Source organism: Podarcis pityusensis, assembly GCF_964106645.2.
Source record: "Podarcis pityusensis genome assembly, chromosome: 17".
Classification (NCBI taxonomy): domain Eukaryota; kingdom Metazoa; phylum Chordata; class Lepidosauria; order Squamata; family Lacertidae; genus Podarcis; species Podarcis pityusensis.
Window position 1 is genome coordinate 32,105,534 of NC_138042.1, and position 17,504 is coordinate 32,123,037.

The 17,504-nt window shown below is 47.0% G+C and overlaps 1 protein-coding gene and 1 long non-coding RNA gene across 3 annotated transcripts in view; one reads left to right on the forward strand and one right to left on the reverse strand.

The window, feature by feature from the left end:
• The window catches only part of PIGG (phosphatidylinositol glycan anchor biosynthesis class G (EMM blood group)), a 60,649-nt gene extending 55,270 nt beyond the window's left edge, over positions 1-5,379 (reverse strand). The window contains exons 1-2 of one of the 2 annotated variants that reach the window (XM_080986724.1): positions 5,131-5,376; positions 2,981-3,186 (exon numbers count right to left, since the gene is read on the reverse strand). In XM_080986724.1, coding sequence (XP_080842850.1) covers positions 2,981-3,186; positions 5,131-5,284 — 360 coding nt within the window. In that variant the 5' untranslated portion in view covers positions 5,285-5,376. Of the gene's footprint in view, positions 1-2,980; positions 3,187-5,130 lie in introns of both variants that reach the window. The other variant, XM_080986725.1, reaches the window with a different exon arrangement.
• Positions 1-17,504, forward strand: part of LOC308466361 — a 110,615-nt gene that overhangs the window by 77,558 nt on the left and 15,553 nt on the right. The window lies entirely within an intron of this gene.

The following is a 17,504-nucleotide window of genomic DNA, read 5'->3' on the forward strand; positions in this document are numbered from 1 at the left end:
TCTCATTTAAGATACAGCAAAAAAACATATTAGTTATTGCTGCCCCTCAACAATCATATCACCACAATGACACATGTAGATATTGGAGATCTGAGCCTTTAAAACAAACAGGCCACCATTAACTCCCAACAGGAATACTCTTAATGCATAGGACCAGATCAATTCTTTAAAGTACTGGGTTGTGTCCAAGGTAGCACTAAATTATTTTTATTTATTTTTTTAAATTTTAAGATCTTTATTGAAACTTAACTTATATACATAATAACCAAAATTCCCAATGATTCCCTCACGTAAAATATACTATCTAAATTACAACAGCTGCATAATTATATACTTAATTATAAAACCCACCCCCCACCCTCTACAAATTGGAGCCAATTTGATTCCCTCCCTCTCTTTCTTTTTTCCTTTCCTTCTCCTCCTGCGATGAGGCTACATTTTAATATTTTAATGTTTCAATATTTTAATGTTGTATTTTAATTTTGTTTTTAAGTTGTAATCATTCAACTTGTTTTTATTATTGCTTGTAAGCCGCTCTGAGCCCGGCCTTGGCTGGGGAGGGCGGGGTATAAATAAAAATTATTATTATTATTATTACTACTACTTCCCTCCACAGCAATTCGACTTCTTTAGATTTCTTTCTACCTTTTCTTCCTTGCATTCTATAAGAAACTGTTTTTGTTAAATTCTGATTTCCCCCCTTTCTTTATTGGCTTTGTTATTGCTTGCACTTTATATTCTAAGCCTCTTAGCATGTCATTTTTAGAACAATATTTTGACATATAATCTTCGAAATACTTCCACTCCATTCTTAACTTTTGATTTGATTGATATCTTATAACTGAAGTTTATTTTGCCAGTTCTATATACTCACTTAATTTGCAAATCCACTCTTCCTTTGTTGGTGTGTCCATTTAGTGGCAATCACTACCCTGGCAGCTGTCGTTGCATATAAAAAGGTAGCACTAAATTATGCACCCCCTACATCTGTTCTAGGAGTTCCCCCAACACTCCAGAACAGATTAGGGGAGGGCACAGGGCACACACATGGGAGGATGGGGTAGCGTCCCACCACGCAAGCAGAAATCCTTGGGCTAATGGGACGTGTTGGTTGCCTGCAACCCATTAAAGCATACAGTGGACACTCGGGTTGCGATTCGGTGCTTCTGCGCATGCGCCGAAACCCAGAAGTAACCCATTCCAGTACTTCCGGGTTTGGCACTGTGTGCAACCCAAAAATGTGCAACCTGAAGCATCTGTAACCCAAGGTATGACTGTATTTCCATCCTTAATGTCAGCAGCTTTTGTTGATTTGCCTAAGCAAGCTCATGGAGCTCTTACATGCAACCAATTGCACTGTAGAAACACAATTTAGCACCTTTCCTGCTCTGGATCCATGTGTTTTTTTTAAAAAAAAATCTGCAACAGCTAGTAGTAATATGTTGCTTCCTAAAATGTAGTGACACACAATTAAATCTTTAAGGTCAGTCTTCAGTCTTCATTTGTTCATATTTGTGATATAAAGGTGTTTTATATAACTGGTTTATACTCTTCTGTTTTGTGGAATTTGGATGTCCAGATCCCAATTTGTTTGTAGGTACTTTGTTGGGCTGGAGCTACATACAGCAGCCCAAGAAAGCCACAGGATACATCACATAATTCGGATTAAACAATCTGTTTCCCTTTTTTTAAAAAAAATGTTAGTTTCTAGTCCTCATAGTTGTGAACGTGTGTATGTTTGCAAGTCTTTGGGGAAATGTAGATATAATCTCAGAAAACAAAGGAGTTGCTAAGCAAATTTCCCTGGGGCAAAGAATATAGATAAAATTATACCCTGATCTCATGAACACTTAGCAGAAGTCATTACTGGTTCCGCTCAAGAAACATTTTTTCAAAAACTTTATAAACCATCCACCCTCAATGGGACAACAGGAGATTTTTCATTGTCTGCCCTTCAGTATAACAACAAAGCCAATGGCCAGGATCAAAAGGAGGAACATAAATGTATGAGGACCACAAACACATGCAAAGTTTTGCTAGTTTTCCTCTCAATAGTTGCTGCCGTTGAAGAGACAAGCCTCTGCTCTGTTCAAAAGCAGGGTGCCTCTTAAGCAGTGGAAAGTTCTAAGGGGAAGAAACAGCTAGCAAGACTCTGTCCTGCACAAAGATACCCGACGCTTGAAATTCTGTCCTACACCTACAGTGCTTGCTAACCTGGAAGTCCTCTCAAAAAAGTACAAGCAATTCTGAATCAGTATTAGAAACTCATATATGTAAGCTAATCACCAAATGGCACCTTAAACCTAGGTTACGGACACAACAATGGAATATTTAGGGGCCATTTTTAAATGAGATGTACTAATATTTTTATGATTATTAATTTCATTTCTATATAGCTTTGTATTTTAAAGAAAAAAAATCTCAAAGGACATTATACCACATTGAAACATTAAATAAAACCCAGAATAAAAGAAATTCAAGCTTCAAAGATAGATTTCAGATCCTTCTCTAAGTGGCATTCTGCTTTCCCCATATTTATTTACTTGCTTAATTTATATAGCTGTCCCATAGCAGAAGTGCTCCAAGAAGGCAGGGTGGTGCAGTGGTTAGAGTGTCAGACTGGGACCGGTGAGATCAGGGTTCAAATCCCCACAAAGTCATGAAGCTCACTGGGTGACCTTGGGCCACTCACAGCCTCCTAAACCTACCTCACAGGCTTGTTGTAGGGATTAACTGAGGAGGTGGTAAACCATGTACTCCTTGGAGAAAAAGGTGGGATATAAATGTAATAAATAAGTTATTCTGCTTACCTGCTTTAGAAAGCTGGAGAGGCCAGCCAGATGGCGATGTAAGTCGTCAACATGGCAGCCAGAGATCTCCACATGGCCGCAATCAGACCCGCACTGGTTGCAAAACACACCTGACACCCAGCTAATTTCTAACATTGTTCTGAAGCACATGTCCAAATATCACAACTCACCTTAATTCGAGGCATGGTGACTGTAGGTGGCTTGGCTTCCGCTACAAAACTATGAGATGTTCCTCTTTCCACCAGCTGGGTTGTGTAGGGCATGAACCTTTTGCCTTTCGAGCCAAACACAAAGTCATCTCTCAAGGCATCAATCAGTACTATGACAGCTTTTTTAAAGAGAGGGGATGGCACCTTCGTCCAGTTGGAAGAGAATCCTAAAATATATTTAAGACATGTATGAGTCACCAAGTCAAGTCAAGGGTTGGTTTTCAATGTAAATACTATCCCCAGCGGTCTGCCTTGCTGCAGAAAGTGGGCAACCTGCCAGCTCACTCCCTACTCACTTGCCCTCCCTCTCTCCTGGGCTACGTGATGGGTAGTGGTTGTGGGGAAACAAAGGAAACTGCCTTATACAGTCATACCTCGGGTTACAGACGCTTCAGGTCGTGTGTTTTTGGGTTGTGCACCACACTGAACCCGGAAGTACCGGAACGGGTTACTTCCAGGTTTCGGCGCTTGCACAGAAGTGCTAAATTGTGCTTTGCGCATGCGCAGAAGCACCAAATAGCAACCCACATGTGTGCAGATGCTGCGGGTTGCGAACGTGCCTCCTGCACGGATCACATTTGCAACCCGAACGTCCACTGTAGTGGGTCAGACCACTGGGTGCATCTAACTCAGTACTGCCTGGCTGTGGCTTTCCTGGGTTTCAGAAAAGGCTTAATCCGAGGGCTCCTTGGAGGTTGCTCCTGGGACCTTCTGCATGCAAGGCAGAGCCTCTTTTCATGGGTGTAGACAGGATTTACGTTGGGAAGGGGGCAGGACACTCACCTGTCATCACCCTCTCTCTGGCTCTGTCTAGCAGATTCAGAATGAAATGTCTCAACAACAGTTCGACACGGCAGGTCTAAAACTGAAGGCTTGATTTACATGTTTTATGTGTTTTCATCTTATGCTGTTCTACTGTAACTGTGAGCATGAGTAAGTGTACCCTCTACTTTGGCAGTTTGCGGGACACGGGTGGCGCTATGGTCTAAACCAATGAGCCTTGAGGGCTTGCCACTTGGAAGGTCAGAGGTTTGAATCCCCTCAATAGAGAGAGCTCCAGTTTCTCTGTCCCAGCTCCTGCCAACCTAGCAGTTCAAAAGCACACCAGTGCAAGTAGATAAATAGGTACTGCTGTGGCAGGAAGGTAAGCAGCGTTTCTGCGCGCTCTGGTTTCCGTCACAGTGTCCCGTTGCGCCAGAAGTGGCTTAGTCATGCTGGCCACACGACCCGAAAAGCTGTCTATGGACAAACGCCAGCTCCCTTGGCCTGAAAGCGAGATGAGCACCGCAACCCCATAGTCGCCTTTGACTGGACTTAACTGCCATGGGGTCCTTTACCTTTTTACTTCAACAGTTATGCTATTACCTATCTAGCATGTTACATTTATGTAAGATAAAGGTAAAGGGACCCCTGACAATTAGGTCCAGTTGTGGCCGACTCTGGGGTTGCGGCGCTCATCTCGCTTTATTGGCCGAGCGAGCCGGTGTACAACTTCTGGGTCATGTGGCCAGCATGACTAAGAGGCTTCTGGCGAACCAGAGCAGCACACGGAAACACCGTTTACCTTCCCGCCAGAGTGGTACCTATTTATCTACTTGCACTCTGACATGCTTTCAAACTGGCAGGAGCAGGGACCGAGCAACGAGAGCTCACCCCATCACGGGGACTCGAACCGCCGACCTTCTGATCGGCAAGCACTAGGCTCTGTGGTTTAACCCACAGTGCCACCCACGTCCCTTACATTTATGTATGGAGGTGCTTTTATGCTGGCCCCTGACCGTAATAAGGACTTGGCTTAGATTAGACAACAGTTGTTTTAAATCCCTTTCTTTTGCCCCCAAGTTCTCAGGAAAACCTGTCGAAATCTTTTTACTTATTTCTACTTGTAAGCTATTTTCGATCATTATCTTGATTTAGGGGTGGGGCAGCTACCCCGCCCACGCCTCTTTCCCATGAAAAGGGGTGTGGAGGGACGAACTCCCGGCTTGGGCGATGAGAAAGAGGCCGCCCCCCGTTGTTTTCAAGCGTGCAACCCCCCACAAGGCCTGGAAGAGACGCTCCCCACACCTTTCCCGCCCCCCACGCCGCCAGGAAGGAGGCAAAGCGCTTACCTGTGGGAGGCGGCTCCGCCGGCGGCCCGGCAAGCGCCCCGCTCCTAGGCAGCGACCTCACCGGCACCGGGAAGAAGCCCCTGAGGAAGAGCCCGACGCCCAGCGCCTGCACTAGCAGGCAGGCGGAGGCGAAGACCCCCGAGCGCAGCCGCATCCTCCGGCTCCAGCGCGGACAGGTAGAGCCGGAAGACAGGTGAATTCGCGAGGCGCGCCTGCGCACACCTGCGCCGCTTCCGACGGGCCACAACAATCGGGGAAGCCCGGAGGGAACTCTCGGCAGCTATTGGCTGCCGGCTGACCAATGCGTGGCCTGGCCTCTACGCAAGACGCCTCCTATAAGGAAGGCGTTGAGGCAAGAGCCAATCCCGAGGGCGGTGGGGAAGACTACATTTCCCAGAAAGCCACTGCGACGGAGCTTTTACGTGCGTTAAAGTGCGTTTTACCACATATAATCCAGTGCGGGCCAAGCTCTCAGGCAAAGTAGGCCGCGAGGGGCCACACACTGAATTAAGTTTCGGCACCGCAAATTAAAGTGTTTGCAATACAGTTCATATTAGTTAACCTACACAATACGAGTAATTGAATAGATGAAATTAAATACGCAAATAACAGCATCAGTAGCTTTATTTATTTAAACAAAATGAATACACAAGCGGATTTGTAAACAGAGCCTGACTTTGCTCCCTCTTGTGATGTATACGGTATTATGGGACCCCTGAAACTGCTCTACACTCGGGAGACTGAGGAGGGGAACAGATAACAGTATATTTGTTATTAAATAAATAATCCAGAAAGGTTCACAGATTCTGCTCTGACTCCCAGGAAGGAGCAGGAGAAGGAAGGAGGGAAGGAGAAATGCAATTCTCAGCAGTTTAAGACCAGGAAATCAGACAAAAATAAAAACAAATACAAGGAAGCGGAGAAAACCATGTTTTTCTTATGCATGAAGTTTGTGCTTTCAATGGCCCATTGCTAGCATTCTTGTACCAACAAACAAAACATGAGAAGACTGACAGAAAATGGGTCAACAATCCAATAGTCCCCCCCAAAAAAACACATTTTAAAAGGGCATAGGATGTCAATAAAATCAACCCAAGGCATGGTTAAAAAAATTTTTTTTTTTTTATTTTTTGCCTAAAGGTATATAATGAAGGCGCCAGGCAAACTTCCCTGGGGAGAGCATTCCACAGACAGGGAGCCACTGCAGAGAAGGCCCTTTCTTGTGTTGCCACCCTCCAGACCTCTTGAGAAGGCACATGAAGGAGGAGATGATCTCAGGATTTGGGTAGGTTCATATGGAAAGAGGCGGTCCTTGAGGTATTGCGGTCCTGAGCTGTTCAAGGCTTTATAGGTCAAAACCAGCACTTTGAACTGGGCCCAGAAACTAATTAGTAGCCATTGCAGTGGGACCAGGATCGGTGTAATATGCTCAAACTGTCTTGCTCCAGTGAGCAACATGGCTGCTGAATTCTGCACTCGCTGAAGTTTCTGAGCCGTCTTCAGAGGCAGCCCTATGTATAACTCATTGCAATAATCTAACCCTGAGGTTACCAGAGCATAGACAACAGTAGTTAGGCTATCCCTAGATAGGGGTATAGCTGGGCCACCAGCCAAAGCTAATGGAAGGCACTCCGGGCCACTAAGGCCACCTGAGCCTTGAGCAACAGCAAAGGATCTAGGAGTACTCCCAAGCTACGAACCTGCTCCTTCAGAGGAAGTGTAATCCTACCAAGAGCTGGCGATCTCCCACCCATCTGGTCTAGGGAACCACCCACTAACAGTGTCTCAGTCTTATCTGGATTGAATTTCTGTTTGTTGGCTCTCATCCAGTCCATTTCCGAGGCAAGACACTGGTCCAGCACTTCTACTGCCTCACCTGCAGGTGTAAAGGAAAAATAGAGCTGAGTGTCATCAGCATACTGCTTACAACGTGCTCCAAAACCTCTGGATAACCCCATCCAGCGGTTTCATGTAGATGTTAAACAATGTAGGGGATAGGAATGAGCCCTGCGGAACCCCACATTGAAGGTTCCATGGGGCTGAAAAGCATTCCCCAAGCAATGCCCTCTGGGAACGACCATCCAAGTAAAACTGGAACCACCGCAAAGCAGTGCCACCCACTCCTAGTTCGGACAGTCGCTCCAGAAGGATACCATGGTTGATGGTATCAAAACCCGCTGAGAGATCAAGAAGAATTAACAGGGACATGTTTCCCTTGTCTCTCTCTTTACAGAGGTGACCAAAGCAGTTTCTGTGCCAAAACCAGGCCTAAACACCGACTGAAATGGATCCAGATACAGTTTCTTCCAAAAGCACCTGGATCTGGTCTGCAACCACTCACTCCAGAACCTTGCTCAGGAAAGGGAGATTAGCAACTGGCTGGAATTAGGTTTTCTGAATCCAGGGAAGGTTTCTTAAGGAGTGGTTTTACCACTGCCTCCTTCAAACAGGCAGGGACCACCCCCTCTCATAAAGAGGCATTGACCACTTCCCTGGCCTAACCAGCTATTCCCTCCCTGCTGGTTTTATCAGCCAAGAGAGGCAAGGGGCTAGAGCGCAAGTGGTCGCCCTGACCAATCCGAGCACCTTGTCCACATCCTCGAGCCTTACCAACTGAAACGCATCCAACACCACGGGACTAGACTGTGCCCTGGACACCCAATGAGATTCATCTGCCGTAACAGCAGTCAAGGTCTTGGTGGATGCAAGCGATTTTATCCTCAGAATGCTTTGCAAACCAGTCACATCACAGGAAGCTACCATTGGTTCTACAACCTCCTTTGGGCCAGTCTGTAAAAGGCCCCGTACAACCAGGAAAAGCTCTGCCAGATGATATATCAAGGATACCATGGAGGCAGCAAAGTATGCCTTCTTTGCTGCCTTCACTGCCACTAGGTAGGCTTGGGAATGAGCCCTTTACCAGTGTTTGGTTGCACTCATTCGGCTCTTTCCTCCACTTACGTTCAAGCCATCTCCCAGCTTGTTTCCTCGCCCTAAGCTCTGAAGTATACCAGGGGGCCAAAAAGGCTCCACAAAGTGGGAGAGGGCGCTCAGGGGCGATCGTGTCAATAGCCCGAGCCATTTGGATGTTCCAGAGCTTGGCCAGGGCTTCGATTACATGCAAACAATGCTCATCGGTTGACACCATCCATGCTTCTCATCATTTTAATTTCAAGAAACAGTAACTGTCTGCAGGGCCGGATTTAGGTTTGATGAGGCCCTAAGCTACTGCAGGTAACGGGGCCCTTTATATGTCCAGCTGTCCTTTGTCAACAACAAATTGTCGCTGTTTTTCGTGTTGAATATATGCCATGCAACCAGTCCATGCAGAATGTAGGCACCCTATATATAGAAATTAGCAAACCAGTGATATTTTAGGGAGCAGGCTAGCAGGCGGGGCCCATTATTTACATCATTGGAGCCTACACAACACAAAACACTGTTGCTGTATGTAGGTTTTATTTTATTTGTTTTTTATCTTATACTTTGGAAATGTACATCCAGGTGTTTTTTTCCTTTAAATTTTTTTAGGGCACCCAAGAGAGTGGGGCCCTAAGCTATAGCTTGTTTAGCTTATACGTAAATCTGGCTCTGACTGTCTGCACGTTTGGACCCTCAGTGACTTTCAGTGCAGCTTTGGACAAAAAAGTGGGAGGGGGGGATCACATTTTCTCCCATGTTAAAAGAGATAATTACAAAAGGTCCCTTCCCCTCCCCTCCTTTTCATCTCCCCACGACACTTTTCTTCGGCTAATTTACAAAGTGACAAGCCTGACAATCCTTTTTCGCTTTCCTTGGCTTCAAAGTTTGTTTTAATTTCTACAAAATCTCTCTCCAGTTACCTTTCAAAGAAAAAAAAAGGCCTCTGTCAAAACTCTTGGCTGCTGGCACTGCGAAGCTCTTTGCTCCCCCCACTGCCTTTCTTTTAAATTCAGCTGTGACTGAAGAGGTGACTATGAGGAAATCAGTTCTCTTTGAAGTTGGAGCTTGGGATATGCACCAAACTGTGAAGCTTTTAAAATAGAAAGTTGGTTGTATGGGGTAGGGGAAGCTTTCTGTTCAAGTCACTCTCATTAGGGACTGAACCACCTCTACGACTGGCCACAAAAATATTAATAAACTCAATTTTTTTTAGCATCAAGGATTTTTCACAAGTTACACCGTGCAGCACATTATAATAAAAAAAATCCAGTGGTAGCCCAGCAACAAGATCCCTACAGAGCACAAAGATAATGGCAGCGTTCAACTAAGTGGCTCCCTTCTCAGACACCCCTCACACTCCTATTCCTCTTAACACCACATAGATGTTTTGCTTGTATTGTGACGCCACTCCCAATACATATAGGGCACAAGGGAAGGGTGGAGGTAAAACATGTTTATCATCACCTCTCCCTCACCCCTCCTTCCCTTGAGCATCACCATAGATCAAACTTCTTCCAATGGACCACATCAAGGGGACAGACCCTCCAAGTGTCCCTATTTTCCAGGGATAGTCCCAGATTTACAGAAGCTATCCCAGTTTCTGATTTGATCCCAGAATGTCCCGCCTTTCCTTAGGACGTCCCTATTTTCATCAGACAAACGTTGGAGGGTATGGAATTATGCAACCCCCCAAGCCAATGAGATAAGTAACTATACGAGAAGATGTCTGAAGGCAGCCCTGTATAGGGAAGTTGCTTAATGCTTAATGTTTTATAGTGTGTGTGTGTGTGTGTGTGTGTGTGTGTGTGTGTGTGTTGGAAGCCGCCCAGAGTGGCTGGGACAACCAAGTCAGATGGGCAGGGTATAAATAATAGCATCATTATCATTATTGTGGAATAAAGGTAAAGGTAAAGGGACCCCTGACCATTAGGTCCAGTCGTGGCCGACTCTGGGGCTGTGGCGCTCATCTCGCTTTACTGGCCAAGGGAGCAGGCGTATAGCTTCCGGGTCATGTGGCCAGCATGACTAAGCTGCTTCTGGTGAACCAGAGCAGCACACAGAAATGCTGTTTACCTTCCCGCCAGAGCGGTACCTATTTATCTACTTGCACTGACGTGCTTTCGAACTGCTAGGTTGGCAGGAACAGGGACCAAGCAACAGGAGCTCACCCTGTTGTGGGGATTCAAACCACCAACCTTCTGATCGGCAAGCCCTAGGCTCAGTGGTTTAACCCACAGCGCCACCCGCGTCCCTATTATGGAATAGGATGTCCCTATTTTCATCGGAGAAATGATGGAGGGTATGAGGGATCTGATAAGAAGTGGAAACACAGGAAACTGCTTTATACCACATCAGACTATTTGTCCATCTAGGCCAGTTGACTGACAGCAGCAGCTCAAGGAGATAGCCTTTCATATTGCTTACTGCCTGATCCTTGTAAATGGGGAGACAGGCGATGGACTCTGGGGTCTTCTGCATGTAAAAAAGGAAGGAAGGAAGGAAGGAAGGAAGGAAGGAAGGAAGGAAGGAAGGAAGGAAGGAAAAAAAATGTTCCTACCAATCACATTACTTATAAGGTCCAGATCTGGGCTCTAGCTTGTGCTGAGGAATAGTCATATACATTTCTCCAAATAGCGTTATGATGGACAGCAGAAGAAAAGCAGGGCTTTTACCAACCTCATTCTAGTGCATAATCTGGCCTTAGCACCTGGAGTTCCCAAACATACCCCCCTTGCAAACATACCCATCAATCCATCAGTCAATCTAGCCACACTCTAACCACTAAAGCAAACTATTTCTCTCTCTCTCTCTCTCTCTCTCTCTCTCTCTCTTGTACACACAGCTGAAAAAGCAGAGGAAACCCTTCAGCAAATATGAGAGGCACCATTTGCCACATACATTTCTCTTCCTCCTCCACTGAAAGAGACACTCTGGCCCCTTGTGCATTCTCAGAGCGAGACAGAAAAACTTTATAGCTTGATCAAAGCATCGTCTCGAAGCAACAAGAATGAAATAATTGTTTAGCTGGTTGCAAGGAAGAATCTGCCATTCAGCTAATTCTCTCTCTTTTATGGAGTTTCTGAATAGCTTTCGTTGGTGCTTTTCAGGCCAAGTACAGCCAAAGCAAGTCAGAGCACTTTGGCTATCAACATTTCAAGGCACAGGATGCTGTCGCTTTGCCATTTTCAAATGCCACCATTTGTGACACACCTGGAGCACTTGGTATAACAATAACTCTCCTCCTGGAATGGGGACGCAGCAATTGCCTGGGAGGACATGGTCTCCTGGAGAACACAGAGCGCAGGAATAGCACAGAGCTTACCTTGAAATGGTATCTGAAGTACTTGCAAGCGTCAATAGATTATTAATGTCAGCAGTAGTCAGGTTCCTCGGTACTACATAACATAGCTAGCCCAGGGACATGAAATGTTGTCTCTGTGGGAAGCACAGTGAAGTGAGATGACGATTCATCTGGGACTGTGAAACTAGAAGGGACCAGATGCCAAAGAAAACCATCAAGGAGGAATGTGCAAGGATCATCTGGCATGTCATTCCGTTTTCTGGAAAACTAGGTCCAGTTCTTTAAATGCCCCAAACCAGGCATAGGCAAACTCGGGGCTACAACTCCCATCATCCCTGACCACTGGTCCTGTTAGCTAGGGATGATGGCAGTTGTAGTCCCAAAATGTCTGGAGGGCCGAGTTTGCCTATGCCTGCCCAAAACAAACTACAGTGGTACCTCTGGTTACGTACTTAATTTGTTCTGGAGGTCCGTTCTTAACCTGAAACTGTTCTTAACCTGAGGTACCACTTTAGCTAATGGGGCCTCCTGCTGGCGCCACGCCGTTGCTGTGCGATTTCTGTTCTCATCCTGAAGCAAAGTTCTTAACCCGAGGTATTGTTTCTGGGTTAGCGGAGTCTGTAACCTGAAGCATCTGTAACCCGAGGTACCACTGTACTGGTTCCTCAAAGCCTTTGCTTTTCACAGAAGCAACCACTACAAACATTTTCACAAATGAGGCTTAAATCAGCCTCATTTCAAAGGAGCTCCTGATGCAGCCATTGCTGTTTGCTGTGTACAGAAGTCCTGTTCCCACCTCTCCAAACAAATTAGCCCTACTGCAAAGAAGAGAGTCATGTTTGGTCCCATGGCAACCAAGAAGAGTTAAGTTAGTTCCCAAGAGGTTTAGATGTAACTCACTGTCATGAGCCTGGAATGTCCCGCTTTTCCTTAGGACGTCCCTGTTTTCTTTGGAGAAATGTTGGAGGGAATGGTATCACTATCTAATAATTTGGCAGAAGCAGAAACCCAAGTTTGGGTTCTTCATTTGGCAAGAAGGCCTGGGACGCTTACTCTAAATGGGGACTCTAACTTGTTTTCACACATGCTGCAATCCTGCACATGGCTCCTCAGGGACTTACTCCCAGGTTCATGTGTTTAGCATTAAATTGCCTGCAGCCTTATTCTTCCTATCTTGCCATTTAGCTGAGTGGGGGGTGCTCGTGTAATCTCACTGTATACAAGTTGTACAATAAAGTATTTCAATTTATTTCAATTTATGCTAAAAGGGGGTGCAAAAGAATAAAATGCGGCAGAGAAGCATGTGTTTAGGCCAGCAGCAGCCACTGATGTGTTGTCATGTGGTCCAAATAGCAAATGGTAAGGGACAATTGTACCCTTCAGATGTTGCCAGACTACAGGGCCGGAGGTGGCAGACACACAACTGTTTCATCCCAAAAAGTAATATACAGTGGTACCTCGGGTTAAGTACTTAATTCGTTCTGGAGGTCTGTTCTTAACCTGAAACAGTTCTTAACCTGAAGCACCACTTTAGCTAATGGGGCCTCCTGCTGCCGCCACGCCGCCGGAGCACAATTTCTGTTCTCATCCTGAAGTAAAGTTCTTAACCTGAAGTAATATTTCTGGGTTAGCGGAGTCTGTAACCTGAAGCGTATGTAACCTGAAACGTATGTAACCCGAGGTACCACTGTAGCTATATCACAACTGGTATCACTGAGTAAAGGACACACTTGTTTATTCTTTGGTTTTGGTAAACTACCAGAGCAAGTGTTAAAAATAAAACAGTAAATATGGTCTTTCCTTTTAAGTTACAAAAGGCACCAAAGTTGAAGGTTTGGCAACATGCAGATGTATTTAAATCTGACCTTCATTGCAACCATCAGCTAATCTAGCATATGGCACCTCACTCATCAACTTTCATTATTTGACAGCCAGGAGGGGGCTTGTAGATAGTGCTAGGTATAAATTTCTATCAGTTTTCTATAAATAAATGCAACGGCATCCTGGGAATTGTACCACAGTGAGAATTCTCTTTTGAGAGACCTTTGCTAACCCTTCCAGAACTGCAATTCCCAGGGACTCCTGGAGAGAAACTATTAAAACAACATAAATCTGTGCTGCAGAAATATCCGCTCTTCCCAGTTGTGCTTTAGGATTTCAGAACGCTCCCATTCCAGCATTGAATATGTGATTATTTCAGTCCTAGGATAAAAATATCTGCCCAGCTGTCTCAATGAAGATGTATCATATTCCAAAAGATGCGCCACACACACACACACACACACACACACACTCATTTTGCCATTTCCAGTTTCTATTGAAATAGCGGACACGCTTGGAAACCCATTATTTTGTGAGCTGTTTGACAGCAAATTCCAGCATTATCAGGAGATGTAATGCAGAACAAGCGCCCCTCTCCCGCCCCCGGGCTTTAGTTTGTCCACAGATGGTAACGCAGATAAGCTACAATTACCAATTTCTGAAACAATAGAAGCCCTTTGAGCGATAGCAGCTAGCAGCGTTATGAAGCCACACACCCTGCATATCTTGACAAGGCTGTCAGCAAAATTATCCTCCACGGCTCCAGGGAGTGGAAGCTGTTTATGAAAAGGACAGAGGCAGCGTGCACTCCTGGGGAAAGTGCATTAACGGAGCCTGGTCTCGACACCAAAGTCGCTCGCCTTAAAAACTGATACGACACATCTCTCTCTTTTTGGGGGGGTGGATTCGATTATGAGGAAAGGTAAAGGTAAAGGGACCCCTGACAATTAGGTCCAGTCGTGACCAACTCTGGGGTTGCGGCGCTCATCTCGCTTTATTGGCCGAGGGAGCCGGTGTACAGCTTCCGGGTCATGTGGCCAGTATGACTAAGCCGCTTCTGGCAAACCAGAGCAGCGCACAGAAACGCCGATTACCTTCCCGCCGGAGCGGTACCTATTTATCTACTTGCACTTTGACGTGCTTTCGAACTGCTAGGTGGGCAGGAGCAGGGACCGAGCAACGGGAGCTCACCCCGTGGCGGGGATTCAAACTGCCAACCTTCTGATCGGCAAGTCCTAGGCTCTGTGGTTTAACCCACAGCGCCACCTGCGTCCCATTATGAGGAAAGCAACCATGCAAAACAGAAGTGGGGAGACTTAAGGGGTATGGGATCTACGTTGCCACCCCACCCCACCCCAGATCTACAAGATCCAACAGCTGAAGCAAAGTATTTGCATAGTGGATCAGTGGGGCTTAGAATTACAGCACATTTTAGAATGGCAGCACAATCCTATAGAAGTCAGTTGAAAAATGGGTCTTACTGAAATCAACACAGCTTACTTCCAGGAAACTGGGAATAAGGCTGAAACCTTTAAAGGGATGTAAAATGTTATCTCCAAGCACACAGTCAGCCCAGGGTCTGTTGTCATTACCAGAATTAAATGTGAAGTCCAAGACTTTCCCTCACAAAAAATATACTCCTGTTTCCCCCAAGTATTGTTTCAGGGGTGAAAGAGAGTTGTTAAATGCTTGAGAGTTCAAAGACCTATCCGTAGGCCCAGTCTACTTTTTGCCCTCCTCTTGTAAGGGATGGACAAATTCATTCCTTCTGATTTCTAATATTTCCAATCTTAAGTTCAGTTCCCCAGATTCCTGCACCTGTTTCTGCATTATTATTAAGTCCTAATGAAAACCCACCAGCCTTTTAGTGTGAATTCTCTTGGTATACACGTTCTTGTTTACAATTTTGTCTCACATACTCGTTTTTTGCAAAGCAATTTCCCCGTGTGTCCAAGTTGGCCCCTGAAGTTTCTTCATCCCTGGGTCTACCCAGTGTAGCAGTGTGTTATGTACTGAGTTGAATAGGATCCAAACTGTAGCAGTCTGATTGGTCCTAGAACAATAGGATCCAAAAGGCAGCAGTCTGATTGGTCCTAGAACAATAGGATTCAGAATGCAGCAGTCTGATTGGTCCTAGAACAATGCAGCAGTATGATTGGTTGGCAGGAACCACCCAATCCTGCTCCAGATAGAAGTGAATCCACAACCTGATTGGCTTACAGTAGAATTCCAGAATTAGCCAATCATGTGCAGCCCATTGTGTAAATAATGTATATAAAGCAGATACTGTGAGGGGACATTTATTCATTCCTCCTCACCACTATGAGCTGAATAAAGAGCATGAAATCACTTTGCGACTCTGAGTATATTTCACTGGCGACGAAGGTGGGATCCCGCTGAGCTGACTGCCACACACAGCACCGCAGCACCGCCAACTGCCGCACCGCTGCCTCGCACCGTGTATCCAGGCTTCAGCTCCGGGGCACAAGGAACTCAGAATGGCAGCCAACAGCAGCTTCTCGCCATTCAACCCAGCATCTGGAGACTGGGAAGCGTACGCCTCCCGTTTCACCTTCCTCCTAGAAGCCAAAGGGGTCACCGACGAAGAAGACGCCAAGAAGAGGGCGATATTCTTCAGCGTCTGCGGAGAGGAGACGTTTGAAATCGCCCGGGCTCTCCTTGCGCCTGAAGACGTCGCTACTGTTCCATACAAAACAATAATGGAACAGCTGAAGGGGCACTTTTCGCCGCAGCCCTCAGTGGTGGCTCGTCGAAATGCCTTCTACGCAAAGCGGCAAGCCCCTGGGGAAACCATAACTGGGTTTGTGACCTCTCTCCGCCAAGCCGCCCGGTTCTGCAACTTCTCAGAGCTGGAGAACATGCTTCGTGACCGCCTCGTCGGTGGCCTGAAGGATGAGAAGCTGCAACGACGCCTCTACGCTAAGAAGGACCTAACGTTCCAGGTCGCTCTGGAGGAGGCCCTGGCAACAGAAGCTGCCGAGAGGTCGACCCAAGAGGCACGGCCGAGCCTGCCATCCCAACCGAGGGTCCACCATGAAGACCTCACCGACGACTCAGGATCCGACAGGGAGGAGGTGCACCGAGTACAGCAGCGCACTCAAGCAGCGCACAGACCACAGCTGCCTCGACGAGAAGGAGGGAACTGCGCAAGCTGCGGGGAGAGTCACGAGAGGAGGACCTGCCGTTTCCGCAACGCAGAGTGCAGACAGTGCAGAAAATCGGGACACATCGCCCGGGTGTGTCGGGCTCGGCCCACCCGACACCAGGCATCAGATGACCAATCCAAGAGCCCCAGGTCCCGGGGCCCAACGCACCAAGGCAACTCGACGGAGCTCACGGACTTCCAGGTATACCAGTTGCCCCACCCCAACGTAGAGAAAATTTATGTAGAGGTACAGATAGAGGGGGCCCCATGCCGCATGGAGCTTGACACGGGTTCAACTCTATCCATAATCTCGGCAAGGACCTTAAGGAAACTGTGTCCCACTGGGGGTCCCAAACTCAGGCCGGCCCCATTCACCCTCCGGGACTTCCAGAAACGTAAGGTCCCCACAATGGGGGTGGGGACCTTCAGGGTGCAATACCGAGGGCGGACGCGGCAACTGGACTTGCTTGTGGTCAAGGGCCCCTACATTAGCTTACTGGGATTGGCATGGTTTGGACCACTGGGGCTAGCTGTCACCGGGGTGAACCACACTAGCTTACAAGTGGACGTGGACGCCATATGCAAGGAATTTCCAGGGGTTTTCGATGGGAAATTGGGACAGTATACGGGCCCCCCCATTGCGCTACAGCTTGACCCCGCAGTACGACCGGTCAGGCTCAAGGCCCGCCGGGTCCCGTTCGCCTTGAAACCCCGTATAGACGAGGAATTGGACCGACTCGTAGAGCAAGGAGTGCTGGAGCCGGTGCCTAATGCTCCCTGGGAAACCCCAATCGTCACACCCGTCAAGCCTAATGGTTCGGTCCGCATCTGCGCAGACTACAAATGTACCATAAACAAGGCCCTCACGGCCCACGCATACCCAGTGCCAGTGGTCAGCCATGTCCTTGCCACCCTGGCTGGGTCGAAAATTTTTGGCAAGCTGGACTTGGCCCAAGCATATCAACAGCTGCCAGTAGATGAGGCCACAGCAGAGGCACAGACGATTGTGACGCACAGAGGAGCGTTCAGGGTAAAGCGGCTGCAATTCGGTGTCAGCGTGGCACCAGGCATATTCCAGAATATAATGGACTCTCTCCTTAAAGGGATTCCTGGCGTCACCCCCTTCTTCGATGATGTGTTGATTGCCGGCCCCACACCAGAGGA